Genomic DNA, 16,973 nt, shown 5'->3' with positions numbered 1-16,973 from the left:
TGATGTGACCTTTCCAATAAGATCCTCACTTTTTACTGGACAGAAAGAAAACGTTTTTGAGCTTCTTAAAGTAAATTTGAGATGGAGACTAACTCTGGTTTAAATATACAACAGTAAAAAACATCAACAAGCAAGCACTGTGAAGACAATATTTTAGGACTCTAAAGGACAGGACACACAGTAGGCCATGGGCACAAAACCTGACAAATCATCCCGGTGTGCCAAGGACAACAAAACTTAGGCAACTGAGGAAGCTCTGAAGTAGATTGTGTCATGTAACGGCTGGAAACACAAATCTTGGCTTGGATGCAAGAAATTTCATGAAGATTTTAACTTATTAAACTTCTTAGATCCTTAAAACTTGTAAATAGTACACACAACTACTGCACAAAATGTTAGAGACAAAGGAAATTTTTCATTGTATATTTGTGACACTGGATTTTTCTATCAGAATTGGTAGAATACAGTGAAAGTTGCACTTGACATGTGAACAATATAGCCTCTGTCTATTGGTTTATTCTGTTATCTTGCATCAAAGCCAAGAAATTCATGTAAACGTGCACCAGCACGAAATTCTACAAGATCAAGCATCACGTGTGGCTTTGCACGAAATGACTCACAAGAATCGCCTTTTCACATTTGTTCCAATGAAGAGTAGTTGAGAGGAGTGGACATTGCCTGTGTGTCAGGGCCATGAGGCAACATTTAAACACACTGAAGACATTATATCCTTTAGTCAGGGCAATTATGCATGAAATTCATGTTCAGTCAGCATAAATAACTGGCGAGGCAATCCTAGTCCACTGACACCCATTCCTCAAATCGAGGGTTTGACTCCAGGCCATTCCTGCTATATTTACTACATGTCTGTGGACAAACACACACCTGGGCACTCCTGTCTGGGGCTAGCTTGTTAGGTTTCATAGCAACCTGATCCCCTCTATTGTCTTGCTCTCCTGCTGCTTCACATACACACCCTGACAGACTGGTTAGGCGAGAGAGACAGAAAGAGAAAAAGATGATTTGACATCTAGATAGATATCAATCTAATCCAGATATAATCATGCCCTAGCAAGCACAGGATACAACCCATTTTCACTACTTAACCATGTTACCAACACATGCTTGCTCCATGACTGTTTTAACATAACATCTTCTTATGTCAGCTGAAAAGTAGCTGAAATTATGATGTTGTTAGGGGGAAGATATTGACATCAAATCATATTCGTTTTTCAGAGGAGACAAGAAGTAACGGTGTTGATCTCTCCGCACACTGGCCCTGAGCGCACTTGGTTGACTAGTCTTTTATGTTGCAAGCATGCTGTTGGTCAACTTAAATTGCTTTGTTCAGCAGGTCAGCACAGTATGTCTCTGTCTCTTTCTTGTAAAGAAAACAATTCTCCAACCAACAAATCCACCAAGTGAAATGCAAATGCCTTCCTCTGTCCCCAGATCAAACGCAAACAGCCATCCTTGTCCTCTAACCGTGATTTGCAAGTCAGTAAAATCTGAGAGGAGTAAGTCCTCTCAAGATTTACCCAGTTTTTAGCTGCAAAATATCATCATACTGTGTTGTTTATGGCAGACAAGTGAGCTAAATCTTTTAGTTCACAGGGATAACAGGGGATACATAGTGCCAAGTGTGAGCCAACAAAAATGTATTACCAACAAAAAAAATATATAAATACTTAACCTACTGAGAGTACTTGGATTACAACTGTCAAGTCATTAATGTCCAACTGAAACAGGGGTGAGAGTCTCAAGTTGGGAAACAATATCGATTCTAGAAATTTAATTCGAAATTAACTAGAGCTGAAACAATTAGTCGATTGATCAATTAATCAACAATTCTGATAATCAATGTATAATTTTTTTAAGCAAAAATGCTACAAAATCTCTGGTTTCTGCTCCTCAGATGTAAATATTTGCTTGTTTTCCTTTGTGTCTCTTGAGTCGTCTTCTATAATGGTAAATTAAATATCTTTGGTTTTGGACTGTTGGTCAGACAAAACAATTTGAAGACACAATCTTGTGTTCTGGGAAAATATGATGGGCATTTTGCACTATTTTTTGACATTTTATAGATCAAACAATTAATTGATTAATTGAGAAAATAATATTTCTTTAATGATTAAATGATTAATCAGCAGATTATCAATGATGAAAATATTCATTAGCAGCAGCCCTACAATTAACACTTTATTTCAGTAATATGTTTCACATGATTGCGTTTATCTTAACATTGTCAAATAAAAAGCTCAATACTCCCACATACAGTACTTTTCTCTGCTTTATTTGTAAATGTCAGACTGTGACTTTGATCAGGATCCATCAGCCTGAGTCTGACCCTCTTTGTCTCAACCCTGATCTTGACCGGGATCGTTTTGTGGGGTCGATCAAACCTTTGACACTGAAGGTCAACTAGCGGATTTCCTGGGTCACTATCTGATCTAGAACGATACTAATGTGGATTGATGACCAAGGATAAATTGGTGATAACAACTGATTTCTATGATCTGCATTTTTAAACTACAGTCACAGTTTTTATGTCAGGAGTAGTATTTATTTCATTTAGATTTTACATTTGTTTACAGGGAGATATCACTGAGTTTATATAGTGACTTTGTTGTATACATTACTGTTGCTGCTCTAGAAAAAATATTTTTTATATTAAAAATATATAAATTAATTCTAATCCTGTTTTGACTTTTTTATATAAAAAAAGAACCCATAAGAGTAAAGTACCAGACCGATAAGAAGTATCGATAAGAGTAGTATCGATAAAATCCTGCCAATATCCATCCCTAGTAAAGATGAAAGCAAGAAGGTTGCATGCATAGTTGGCATGTGATATCATTTTATTGAATTTGAATCCAGTACTGATATGCTTATTATATACGAATCCTTTCAAATCCTTTATGGCACCTGATTAGGTTCAGCTTGCTGGCAACTAAAGTTATAAATAATAATCTTTTGTTGGCTGTGAAGGCTGTAGCCTACTTACTTTTGTACCTTATTTTTTACAAGCTACTTGATTCAAATACTGGGAGTCCCAAATCAGAACTAAAAAGTTGATACGTTTAAAATATGATTTCCATAAATATAACTGGAACATTCTCTTGTAATTGATGTGATGAGACCATTTCTCTAAAGAAGAGTCACCTCTCTGTTGCTCTTTTTGAACTACAAAAATCACATGGTCCACTCACAGTTGTAGTGTTGTGATGTTTTCATCAACCAAACTGCTCAAACTTTGATTTTAACCTTAACGGAATTAATGATAATTTTTCACAGAAGATATAATCTGCTGTCTGTCATTTTTACCAACAAGAGCAACTGTCAGCCCCGACTAAAAAAAGGGAAGCCTGCTATCTAAATGTTTTCGACGTGCTTCTTTGCTTAAGAAGTACAAGGCGAGATGAGCGTTGAAGCATAAAAAATCCAGGTATTTTGGATCCAAAATGTAAGTGGCTATTAGAACCCAACCCTAGTTACATGTGCTGCTGGGACGGAGAAATGACTAGGTTGGGTGGCTACACACACACACACACACACACACACACAGATATACACACAAAAGGATGGCTAATTTCAGCACAATCAGTTTCCGTGGTTGTCCGCACTATTAACCACAGCGTTTCCTGTGTGTGTGTGTGTGTGTGTGTGTGGGTGTGTGTGTGTGTCTCCACTATGAATGAACAGGATGTGATGATTACTGTATCTGTTCAACAATTCACTGAGCTGTGTCACCAGACCATATGTGCATGCCTGTGTACACACACACACACACACACACACACACACACACACAAACACAAACAGCCCATTCATCTCAGAAAAAGCCACAGGATCCCTCATTTATCTTACCGCTGACTCAAGTGCCCTAATCAATGCCAGGGTTTGGCATGAGGCTCCCAGCTGTGTGAGTGTGTGGGAGTGTGAGTGTGTGTGTGTGTGCGTGTTGACCCTGACACCTTCTCCTCAGTGTTCATGCTGGTTAGTGCGGTTGACTGTAGGCTATGACACTTGGTTTGGGTGCTGACAGCTGGCACTATTTTTAGGTAATGAAAACGTCACATCAGTTTTAGTCCATTCAGCAATGACAATCAAAAATTTAAATAATCTATTTGCCTGCCTCTGTTCTGAGACCTTGTGACTAGCACCAGCAAGTGTTAGGTAAAACTCTACATGTAAATGAGTACATTTTTATTTAAATATGAAAAGTTACTGGGTATACTTCCGACAAATCCTATCACTGCCTTTGATAAACAAGGCTGTAGCCAGGTCAAGATGTGCTAGTTAAAAGGAATAGTTAAGACATTTTTGGGAAATATGTTAATTCACTTTCTTGCAGAAGAGTTAGATGAGAAGATTAATACCACTCTCATATCTGTGTACTAATTATGAAGCTACAGCCAGCAGCCGGTTAGCTTAGCATAAAGACTGAAAACAGGGGGATGTATGCAATTGTTTTGTAAAAGCTTGTAAGTGCACCTGTTGGTGCCAATGTCATTCGGTTCCACGTTGGTTTTGATCGCTTCGATAGGCAACGTCATTAACAATAAGCCTCCTCCACACTATAAGAAATAAGAAATAACCTACTAGAAATAGGGTCATGTATTAATGTATTCTTTAAAATATTATATATGTAATATTTACAATCGACAAATATTCAGTTAGCTTTAGGGTCAATGGAATATTCCCTACAATGTTCCCTTATATCCAGCGGAAATTCTCTTTAAATGGCTTGCATTAACTCAAAAACTGCCTGCATTCAGCGGAAACATCTCCTTAAATAATTCTTTATCATGGTATAAATGAGCATGTAGTTTCAGAGGAATGCCCTTTTACTTCCTGCAGGGAGCGGCTGAGCATGACTACCCTCGTCATGTGACATGCTGACAGAATCTCTGCACAGTCTACGTGCATGTTTTCCATTTTTTCCTGTTGTCTGCATGTTTAAAAGCAGAGAACACATACTGGCCAGCACAGTGTACTTCACTGTGAGTGTGTATCATGTGGATTAACCATTAACTGCATGACTAATATATGATAGGAGGCCAGAACTTGGGTGTGGTACAACTATTACTGCTGCTGCTGTTGTTGTTATCAGCTCAACTACTGTAGTTTTACACAGCGTTTGAGTCAATGGGGTATTTAGTACTTTTCTAGGGGGTCACTGCTCCATCCTTGGGGGACAATGAACAATAGTGTGAAACTGTACACCCATTGAGAGCTACAAAATATTAAAATTATATTGGAATTGAAATTAGACATTATATTAGGCATAGTTTTTGATTACAGTAAACAAATGAGAATTTTAACAAACTTTAATTGACAGCATGCTAACATGCTTACAATGAAAATGTGAATATGCTGATGTTTAGCAGGTGGAATGTTCAACATGTTCGCCATCTTAGTTGTGTGTGTTAGCATACTAACATGTGTAATTTGCAATAAACACAAAGTACAACTGAGGCTGATGGGAATGTCATTCGTTTTGCAGGTATTTGGTCATAAACCAAAGTAGTGGACACCTTAAAATTTTGACCGGATGATGGTGCTGAAAAGTTAGTCTGGTACAAACGGCATCATTGTTGCAATGAAAAGTGCAAACCCTGCTTACAGCAAGTATACTTGCCTCTAATGCTACTATGGCTGCTAGTATTATTTCTAGCTAGTGCTACTACCTTAACTACCATTAATATTAGCTGCTGCTGCTTCAACAGCTCTGCAGCACGTCTTCAGCCACGAGTGTGGACCCATAATGTGTCGCAGGGTTTCTGTTGGTACTTGTGAGTAACAATTTGTAAACATTAAGAGAATTTAAATGAACAATGGCAAATTTAGTCTAGGAAAACACATAGTAGTGTTTGTTAAAGACTGCTTTAGGAGACAGTAGTGGGTCACAAAGTGGGTTTAAATGAGTTCACAAATGTAGAAATCTGAATCCTGTTTGAGACTTGTCATCTCGTTGTGAAAGCCCCCCCCCCCTTTCAAATCCCTGCAATTTATAGTTGGCTGAATCAAACATTGGAGGCTAAACAAGTCTCAGGTCATCAGGAAAAAAATATGTTTCCACCTTTCCAAAGAAAAGAACAAATCCTTTACACTTTCATGCCTTTTATCTACAAAAGACACATATCTTCCCTAGTTTCTGATTAACAAGCTAATGGATAATAAACCAGCTCAGAGTCAGCCTGCTGCTCAGTGTGTTAACATCCTTTATTTTACACTCTGACTACCTGACATATTATGGTCTGGGGTACCCACGGTAACCAGGGGGTACACTGTATTTCATGGACAGGTTACCTAGGTAACCAGAAACCCTCCATGCTGAGCAGCTAGTGAGTGTGTGTGTGTCCGCACTGAGCTGAAGGCAACACAGAGCAGTTTTATTGGGCTCTGAAACTTCAGCGGCCAAATAAACAGCCTGGGAAAACTCCTCTGTTGCTAGAATTAACATTGTTTCCTATATGCAAACAGGCTGTGTGTCGGACAGGGAGGGAGACAGAGAAAGAAGAGGGGGTGGGGCTGCCCTAGTTACGCTTATTCCATGTATATACATACTTTTGCACATGATGTCTGTATTTATGGTATGTGCATTGTGGCAAATTCCTTCCAAAAGCCAGTGTTTCCCATACACACACTTATCGACTACAACAGCAGAAAAATGCACCACGAATAGATTCTGCTGACTGATAAGGCAGCATCATAAAATTGCTTTTGTATCGCTTGTAAACAATGCCAGCTGCTACATCAGCACAAGCTGGTGGACACCTACAAGAACCCTAGATGGTTCCTGGAAGTCCATAGTCAAAAGACGAATAGTAACCTTGAGGTCACTCACAACCCCATGTGGAGTTGATGCAGCTGGAGTCACTGGAGAATCCTAAGATATCTAGTTTTCATTTATATATTTTTGATGAAGTGAATTAAGGGTCAAACTGAGCTAGTGCTAAAACTATTAGTCGGCTTATTGCTCAGTGGATAGACGTTAAATGTATCAAAAATAATTCATATCATTTGTAAAGCAAAAATGCCATACATTAGCTGGTTCTGGCATCTAAAATTTGATGATTTGCTGCTTTTCTCTTAGTTATATCATTGTAAACTGAACATAATATAATATCAACTGAATTAAAGGGGAAAGCATAATCGCTCTCTTAACTGCTGGGGTCAGAACAATTTGGAGACCTTATAATAGGGTCACAGGTAAGAAAGCAGGAAGAACCATTGGTCCAATTTCACCATTTAGCCTAATTAGTTCACTACCAAATATCTCAAATTAAAGAATGGATGCGAAGGATGAGCTTAACCATCAGGTTTTACTAACGTTCTTCAATTATCCTAGTTATAGTGTTTAATTCTCACCACTATATCCAGTTTAACTCTGTGTAAAAAAAAACAAAAAGTCACATATGGGATATGTGACCCCTGGGAGAAAACTTTCAAACAGCAGCTCCACATCACTAAAGTCTATTTAAGGGTCTGTGACATTAAACCATTTTAAAACACTGCACATTTCATCTTGTCCTGTGGGAAACCCTTATATAAAAAAGGGTCTGTGCTGGGGAATTCCTCCTGATCCCGAGGGGAGGCAGGGAGTGTTGGGGGGGAGGGGGAGATGAAGAGTGTTGGTGTAAGGATGGAGATGAAGGGAGAGGTGCAATTATCAACTCCACAATGGGATAAGAGGAGCTAATGGTTTATCATCACATGGCAAACACACACCTGCTAGTCGTTACTCACATGAACACACACACACACACACACACACACACACACACACACACAGAGGGAACAAAAAGGTGCTTGGTTCATTCATGCTTGATTTATTCTCCATGCTCTAACATTGGTCGCTAAGGGAAGTGATGGTACTGTAGAGACAGAGAACCAAATCAGTAAACATGGAGCTGAAACAACAATCAGAGGACACGGTGCTGCACAATGGAAGCTGTTATCCCTGTGTCCCTCTGCCTGTCTTTGAGCCTGTATGTCACTAAGTAATTTGGTATTGTGTCCGTCCATAGAGCAGATAGCATCAGTGGAGCACAGGTGAGCAGGATTAGCAAGCTAATGATGTGTTTACTACACAGCAACCAAAGGACATCAGCTGGAGGACATCTTGCTTCTACGTCACCAACTCAAAAAGTTGTTGCAGGTTTACCTCAGGGTCGACGGCCAAGACGAAAACGTTTGTCTCACTGCTGGTTTCGTCAACAGGAATTTACCCCAGTGAGCAAAATGATTATTAAACGAGCATGTTACAGTAGGGAGTTAATGTAGAGCTAAGCTATGCAAAGTCATATAGGGCCGCAACCAATGATTATTTTCAGTGTCGATTAATCTAGAATGTGAAAAATACCCATCACAGTTTCCTAAAGCCCAAGGTGGTGTCATCAAATTGCTTGTTTTGTCCGACAGTCCAAAACCCAAAGATATTCAATTTATTATCACATAAAGAAAAGCAGCAAATATTCACATTGGAAAAGCTGCCATTAGAGAAAGTTTGGAAATGGCTCAATCAATTAATCGATTATCAAAATAGTTGCAGATTTAATTTCTGTCAGTTGACTAATCAATTAATGAACTAATCATTTTAGCTCTAAAGCCATGTGTAATAACGACATTAAATGGCATGAAAGAGAATGCTTAATGTGTTCATGTCAAAAATGACCAGACAGCAATGTCTGTTTTTGACTAACCCAGTGAATTAAATACTGCAAGGTTCATCATCCCATTGTTGCAAAAAATCCTAAAAATCCAATATTGCCAAAAGGAGTTCTGCTCAATGACTTGCAACATGACATTATGATACAGTACCATAGCATAAATGGTATGGCAAAAATCTATATATCGTGTCTCTGCCTAACCCTATGCCTACATACATTATTTTAAAAAAATCTTTCAAACTACTTGGTGTGGCAGTTAATAAAACAGGGCAAATGAAAGGGAATGCCATCAGTATAAAAAGTCTATAGCACTGTCTGTGAGCATGTTACAAAAGCAGGCCTTAGATTGACAGCAGCCAGCCATCCAGCAGAGGTTTAGTGTAATGACTGGGTTGGAGATCTAGGGAAAATTCCCCAGAAAAATTCCCAACATCTTACAAATTTTCCACGTGTCCTAAAGCCTGCATTTTTATCCGCTGGCTAATAAAGTAACTGACTAATAAACAGTTGACAGACAGACTGACTCCTGGAAGACAGCAAAAAAGTGAATGCAGCTGCAGATCTGACCAAAGCCCTGCATCTAAACAAGTCATGACTCTGAGACATCTGCAACGGTTTCTGTCTGGTGATTCAGTTTTTACTTCCTGGAAAGAAATTATAATAAACTCTGATATTGCAACAAAAGATAAAAATTAGAAGAAATGATGGTAATAATATAACTTTATGACTGGTATGAGGAAACACAATGAACCAAAAGTTAAAAATACAACACATATCTGCCACAACAAATAACAATACAATAGGCCAGACTTCATTCTCTCCCTTTCTCCAGAAGAAAGAAATACACAGCTTCCACCAAGTAACCCTATAAGTAAGTAACAAGTAACCCATATAGTAATCCTAGATTTATAGATACCTCTGTCCACCCTTTTCATAACAAAGAAAAGCAGTATCACACCAACAATAAGCCCTGATTGGGAAGAGGCTCATATAACACGTGTTGACCCATTTAGACTGACAGAAAAGAGGTTTATCCAGGGTCACTGCATTGGACTGAAAGGCGTGTAGGTATGATGGTGTATGAATCCAAGAAGAGCGTGCCTGCCAAACAGCTGGCTGGGTGGATACAGCTGTGACCCCATCCAGAGGGAGGACAGGGAGCGAGGCGATGGGAGGATGAGAGGAAGGAAGAGCGGGAGGGAGAGGAGCAGTGGGGACAGAGGAAGAAGGCAGCAGCTCTGTGTTTTGTGTGTTAGTACTAGTATCCCATACATGAAATTAGGTTCTATTGATCGTTCTACAAGTCATTTCTTCCTTTTGGTAGTTAATTGTCTCATTTGTCTCTTCCTTCCTTTGTTTGTCCATATGTCATTCGTGATATTACCAACACCATTCATCAGATTCTGATTAAATGTGTATGCATCTCACTATTACGTAGAAACATTTCAAAAATTACACTTGGGCTATAGGGTACGCTACATTTACTTGCCAACACAAAATACTATATTGATTACTAATTGAGAGTAACTGCCATTTCTGTGCTCTGCTACTGTACTATTACTACTATCAAAGGCCTTGCACAACCACACAGGTGTTTTCAGTTATTCTGATTAGACATCTGGACAGAGCTAACCTAGGAATTACATGAGGTTACCAAACTCCATGTACTAATAACAATGACAAATGTGTATTTGTCCCACTCTAACAGCTGCAACAAAGCTAAATTGAGAGTGAGGGAGATGTCAATCAAGCGCAGTCTGTACTGTACATGCCCACATAGTCCTGGAAAGAGATCTAAGTGGGCGTTCAGACCAAAAACAGCCCTGCGTAAAAAAAAATACAAGGGGCTGCGTTGGCGGCAAGTCTAGTTTTAGTAACAGATCCATAAGTTTGAAGGCTTATCAGACACCAAAACACTGAACAGCAGTTTATAAAAGTGAGACAGTTAGCATGGCAGCAATCATTTTAACAGTTGAAATACACCATACAAAGTAATTTTCATATTTGATTGGCCACAGCAGCACCTTGCTGGATGATGTCACGATGCAGTCTGGGGAAAAAAAAGCTGAGCCAGGTTCAACTTTTTTGCAGGACAACCCTACGTTTTCTTAAGCTTCCTCAAATTTATACATGAAAAGAAACACAAATGCCATATTTCCAACATGATTTCCACATTGTTTTCCCCCCCTTTGAGGTTTGACTGGCGCTCTTAAGTACGTCATCTCGTTGTGCACATTTCTTCTAAAATGGTTTGATAGCACCCAACTGGAGAATAAGCTCCTAATATTTGCATAACGATAGTGGATGGAAACGCACATTACTTTGCATTTTCTTTTGCAGATTTTCTGGAAATCCTGTTGAAATTTGCGCTAAATTTGGATGGAAACCTGGCTTATGACATGTCAAAATGTCTGCTGTGAAGAAGGTCAATGGGGCCTCATGCAAAGAAATGAGCAGGCTGCCTTTTTGTCATGCAGCGCTGTCGTTTGTCTGAATGCAGCCTAATCAACCAACATAAGTTAAAATCACCTGAAAGATGACAAAAAGGTAAGTAAGTACAGTAGCATCTCCTGCCATTTTGCACCTATTATAAATGTTTGGATCTGTTTATACAGTGTGAACTCATTTTGGTCTATTCTGACAGACAGCCCATTCATTCTTGATGTATCCTGTACTACTTACTGTTGCAGCAGCCAATTTCCCCGCTGGGATCATTAAAGTTTCATCTAATCCATTATGTCTGTAAACTATACTTGTCTCTCAGTCCATCTGCCTTCCCCTCCCACCATATGAAAATATCTCTTAATATTAAATATCATTAAACCTCCTCCCTCCCTCCTTTCTTCTCCTCTATTCTTCTCTCACACCTCCTTCCTCCCTCTCCATCTTCATCTTCCTCCTTGTCTCCTGGAGATGTGTGTTAGCACAATTTTGTTAATTAAGAAAGACATCCACCCTCACACGCAGGACATACACAAAGTAATGTGGGCTGCAACTATCATTGTCACACATCCAGGACTGAAAACAACATGTTCTCTCACTCACACCTACAAAAAACAGCCCCCTCCACATACAAACAATGTGCTGAAAAGCTTGGCTGGAATGGATAGAACAGCTTGTTGTGTCCAGGCCAGTGCCCTCAGCTTCAACATGACTTCATTCACACACGCTGTGACCTGCTTAGAACCGGACTACTGCCCTACTAAACAACAAGAACCCTCTTATCAGAGTGTCCACTGCCACAGATCCACAAGCCAATGAGAAGATACAACAAGTGGTGGATCAAGACTAGCTTTGTGATCGCTCGATTGTGTTCTGCATCCCGTCTCTGAAAGCGAAGCCATGTCTATATCAGAGGGATTTTTTCCAGACACTAAATAGTTACCATCCTCCATCTGTCTCTCAATAGGTGGTTAATTCTCCATAGTGGTCACCATTACCATGTTACCTCTACTAACCCTCTCATACTCTCAAGTCAAAGTTATAGAGCTGCAAATTACCATTTTTATGATTGATGAATCTCTTTTGTTTATTTACTAATTAATGGCAAGGGCACTGGACAAAGACTGCTTTCCAAAACTCAAAAGTATTTACAGTTATATAAAATTGAGAAAATCACCAAATTCTTATATTTGAGAATCTGAAACCAGTGAATGTTTGACATTTTTGCTTGATAAATTACTTAAACTAGTGATCGATTATCACAGTCAATTATGGGATAAGCACTACAAGGGTTGGTTGCGAGACCACTACGACTGACAGTCTTCTGGAAACTCAACTGAACCCAGAAAAAGCGCATGAAGATCACTTTGATATTTAAGGTGTTGTCTACTTTTGCATCACCGACAAAATCCCTGCAAATCTATCTTTAATATTCTATATTTTGCCCAATCCTCATCCAAATATGAGATGATAGTCCCACAAAGCAAGACAACGCAATTTTAAGCAGAAGCGAAGCTACCCTACAGTAAACTGGGATCACTCCAGACTATACTTTAAGCTACGGTCTATAAATATCACAAACAGGAGTGGGGATATCGAGTACCCTTGTTTGAGGCCGATGGCCACCTGATGCCAAGAACACAAACAATCCTCTTGCTCCAAGTATCAAATGATTCACACGTAACCCCGGTACCCCATATTCCAACACCTCCCATAGGACACTTGAGGGAACACAGTAATAAGCCTTTTCCAAATCCACACAACACATGAAGAAAAGAAAAGCAAACTCTTGTGACCCCTTGATCTGCAAGAGGGGGGAAAAAAAACTGAATCTGAGTTTCCACAACTGGTCTGAAGTCTCCTATCCATTTAACAGCTGACTCCAAAGTAAAATCAAGAGTTTAGCCAGCCGTTTAAAGCCTGTCCTCTTTCTTCTACCTTTCCATCCTTTATCCCCTTATCCTTGTCTTTCAGTTTGGCCGATCGGTAGAGACGACTGCCTGTCAGTCTCTTGTCCTTCAGTCAGACTTGGCTGCTCCACTCTGCTGGCCTCCGGCTCACCTCAACCAGACAGACCAGAGCACAGCATGGCAGCATCCTGGCGCTAAACGCACACAGAGCTTTAATTCAGACAAGCACTTCCTATTTTATGTGTGTGTCTCGGAGGGCAGGAAGCCAGCACGGTAATAGGATGTTCCTCGCTTGCTTTGTAGTGTCTCAAAGACCTGGGTTAGAGCCAAAACGCAGGGCAAAAGCAAAGGCGCCAAGCTACATTCAACATACTAATGCTGTTTGTAAAAAATACCTATTGATGGAATTTAGAGATGAAACAATTAGTGCATTGGTTTACAACCTGTGGGTTGGGGCGCCCACAAGCTTCTCAAATGTTAAGATTGGCTACTTTTCTTTACAGTTAATTAAATATATTTGAGTTTTGGACTGTTGGGCCAATAAAACAAGCAATTTGAAAACATTGCCTTTGGCTCTGGGAAATTGTGACTGGCCTTTTTTCAATAATTTGCTGTATTTTTATAGACCAAGCAAATAACAGATTAACCAAGAAAACAATTGGCAGATTAGTCGATAATGAAAATAATAGTTAGTTGCAGCACTAGGGGAATTAGCTATTGAATGTCTATGAGACAACCAATGACCTAAGTAGTCATATTAATGATTTTTGGACAGCAAGTGTAATCTCTGCTATTGGCCAGCCTATCATGTTTCATTTGAGCCAAACACCTACTGACTCATTTGTAGTCTGTAATGCAAAATTAGACTGACAATAATGTATAATGTCTGACATTAGATAGTCTGTAATCTGTAAAACAAAACAGCCAATCAACTGTTTTGCATCCTATTTTGCGGACAATAATCCGTAATCTGACATCAGACAGCCAACACATTAATCTCATCATGGGATTATGACAGTCCGTCAGTCAGCGTCACCACTCAGCAGATCATAGTGTGCTTTGCTTTGCTACAGCACTGACGATGCAGAGAAGCACTGAAACAGGTTTAATGAGAATAAAGGAATATCCTGCCACTTCAAATTTTAGTTCATCATTTTCCATTATTTGAGTTATTCCTTGGATTTAATTTATTGGACTTCTGATGGTGAATTTACTACATTCATTTTGGACATTTTAAATATCCTGCTGTTGAATTTTACTGTGGTATTTTGTATTTCTACTACCTGTTAAAACATTATATTCATGTTCTGTAATCTCGAATTTCCTCACCCAAGGTTTCTTCTCTTATGTCCTAAAGCTTTTAAGAAATTGCATGTGATATTGAGCTTTATAAATAAATTACTTAAATAGAACTGCTCACTGTGCGATAAAAACATAATTATTGCCCAACGTTTTGGTTTTATGCAAACTGAAAGACATATGTAAACCCCAACCCTGCACACTTAAAAATACTGAGGACTCATACTCAATAATTAAATCGATCAATGGATTTGTTGATCAACAAAAAATTAATCGCTTGTGATGGCCATTTTTACTGTTTTTTTGACATTTTATAGATGTAAATGATTAATTGATTACTCAAAAAAAAACTGATAATGAAAATAATCATAAACTGCAGCCCTACTGAGGACAGGTTTAAATAGTTTTCTTGGTATGACCATTCTTACATCTCATGTGTTCATGCTTCTGAATCAAATGGTAGCAACATCTAGAAACCCAAGGTGTTATCTTATCTTTTTCTGATAAAGAAAAATACTTAAAAAAAACACATTCACACCTTTAGAAAACAGGCTCAAAAAGATTCAATCAGTAAAATTCAAATTTCTCTTCCACTCCTAAAGCCGTGTTCACTAGCCAGTCTCTCCATCTGTCTTACTGGGAACACAAACTGACACAGCTGATTATATCCTATCCATACTTGGTACTCTATCCACAGAAAAGAAGAAAAAAAAAAACACCAAGGGAAAAAATGAAGAAAAGCTGAATGGATAATATGAATGGGGGATCCAAAAAACACTGAAATCCTGACAAATCACATCTGTGTTCATGTGTGCACTATTTCGCAATCCTTTTGGACCACAGACAAGCAAACAGTTATCTTGTTGTCTGCAGCGGCATGGTCATGTTCCATTTGAGGGCTGAGCAAGCAAAAAATTAGCTTATATTAAACTGCAGCTAATAACCACTGAGGTCAGCTGGAGGAGTATCATCTCAGGGAGGTGAAGTACCGCCTCCTTACACACACACACACACACACACACACACACACAGAGAGGATGCTGCTGGTTGCCTCTCTGGTTACACAGCTTGTGATGGCCAACACCCCAAAAAAAAAAATCAGGCTGGAGCTCACCATACTGTCAGCTGTGACTGTTATTCAAATAAATATTCACTAAATTAACCCCATGCTTCAACAAACAAACAATTAAACCACATAAAAACACATTTGAGGCATGGGGCTGATGTAAAAGGAGATATTCACTCACTCTGATATCTACAGTACTTGACAAAGAGCAGCAGCAGCACATGTTTGAGTGACTTAAGTAATAAAATGTAATATAATTGACTTCTATTTAGCTACTCGTTGAGTTATAACAGCTAGAAAGGCAGGACACACGTTGTGAGGTGTGTTAAATCGGCTGATTCTGTTAATATGAGCATGTGTCCCTTCTAATCACATGGAAGTTAAGACAAAAGATTGACTAACTGGCAACAAAGAGACGTGCTATGCCAATCAGTGAAACAAACGGCTGTGAAGAGTTGAGGTTAATTTTAGGTAGACCTTGCAGGACGGTGGTCTCTAACCGGATCACACCGTTTCTCCACCCTGCTACCGGGAATCCCTGCCAGCCTCTCTTAGAAACAGGGTGTGACACACAAAAAAACCGTCAAGATACAACTTCATAACTTGCCAGTGACACAAAGACATCAATTCAGCAGCACAGATAGTCTTTAAGTTGACATGTAATCGAGCGGAGAAAGCAGCGTGACCGCCGCCCCGGCTGTCGTGCCCGTGTGTCTGCAGACTTGCCTATTGTTCGGCCGCTGTCACAGCCGTTAAGGTGCACCGCGGATTAGCTTTAGCTTTAGCCTCGCCGGCTAACAGCACAGCCGGCCAGCTAGCGTTAACGTTAGCCGCTCGCCGTTTTTTTTTTTTTTTTTTAAACACAAAGCTAAAAGGTAACACGGCACCTTTCTTCCACTCGATATCACAGAAGTCGGCCTGTTGTCCGTGATAAAACATAACGCGAACGAGCCAAACAGTAACACAGTTTAAACATACCCAGAGCTCCGTTCCCCAACTCATTGCGGATTCCCCCTTCTGACTTCTCCTGTATTGGACACAGTTTTCCCCGCTCAGACTCTCCCAAACTGCCGCTGGGACTCCGGTCCTCCTGACTGACTGTCTGCCGACAAACACACACACTCCTCCTCCTCCTCCTCTTCCTCCTCCTGCTCTCTATCCGCCTGAATGAGCAGGGCCGCCCAAACAAGGGGCCCTGGCCCACAGTGGCCCTAAAAAATATTATTGTTAGTGCTCATCCAAAGTTAGAATGACCAATAAATAAAGAAAAAGATAAAAATTATTAGCTTTCCTTTTAAAAATAATTATGTGATTTTAGACGCATAAGTATCAAATAACTGTAGTAAATAAATAAATAAATAAGATATAAAAACATAATAATATAAATATCTGCAGGAACAGGAATTTGTGATAATTTCTGCCTTATTGTCAGAAGTCCAATCAGATCAAGATCAATTTATGATTTTAATTAGTTTAGCCTATTTGATAGCCTAAAAGAGTTTCCCTTCGGGGATCAATAAAGTATTTCTGATTCTGATTTGCTCAATTTTCAAGGCAATTTACAGTGTACCTTCTTACATA

The 16,973-nt window shown here is 39.3% G+C and overlaps 1 protein-coding gene across 4 annotated transcripts in view; it reads right to left on the bottom strand.

The window, feature by feature from the left end:
- Nucleotides 1-16,584, bottom strand: part of fnbp1l (formin binding protein 1-like) — a 51,607-nt gene extending 35,023 nt beyond the window's left edge. For 2 of the 4 annotated variants that reach the window (XM_044198433.1, XM_044198434.1), the window contains exon 1: nt 16,371-16,581. In XM_044198433.1, coding sequence (XP_044054368.1) covers nt 16,371-16,394 — 24 coding nt within the window. In that variant the 5' untranslated portion in view covers nt 16,395-16,581. Of the gene's footprint in view, nt 1-16,370 lie in introns of all 4 variants that reach the window. The other 2 variants (XM_044198435.1, XM_044198432.1) reach the window with 2 other exon arrangements.
- Nucleotides 16,585-16,973: the final 389 nt, after the last annotated feature.

Source organism: Siniperca chuatsi, linkage group LG6, assembly GCF_020085105.1.
Source record: "Siniperca chuatsi isolate FFG_IHB_CAS linkage group LG6, ASM2008510v1, whole genome shotgun sequence".
NCBI lineage: Eukaryota > Metazoa > Chordata > Actinopteri > Centrarchiformes > Sinipercidae > Siniperca > Siniperca chuatsi.
Note: the sequence above shows the minus strand (reverse complement) of the source record. Positions and strands in the feature narration are given on the sequence as shown.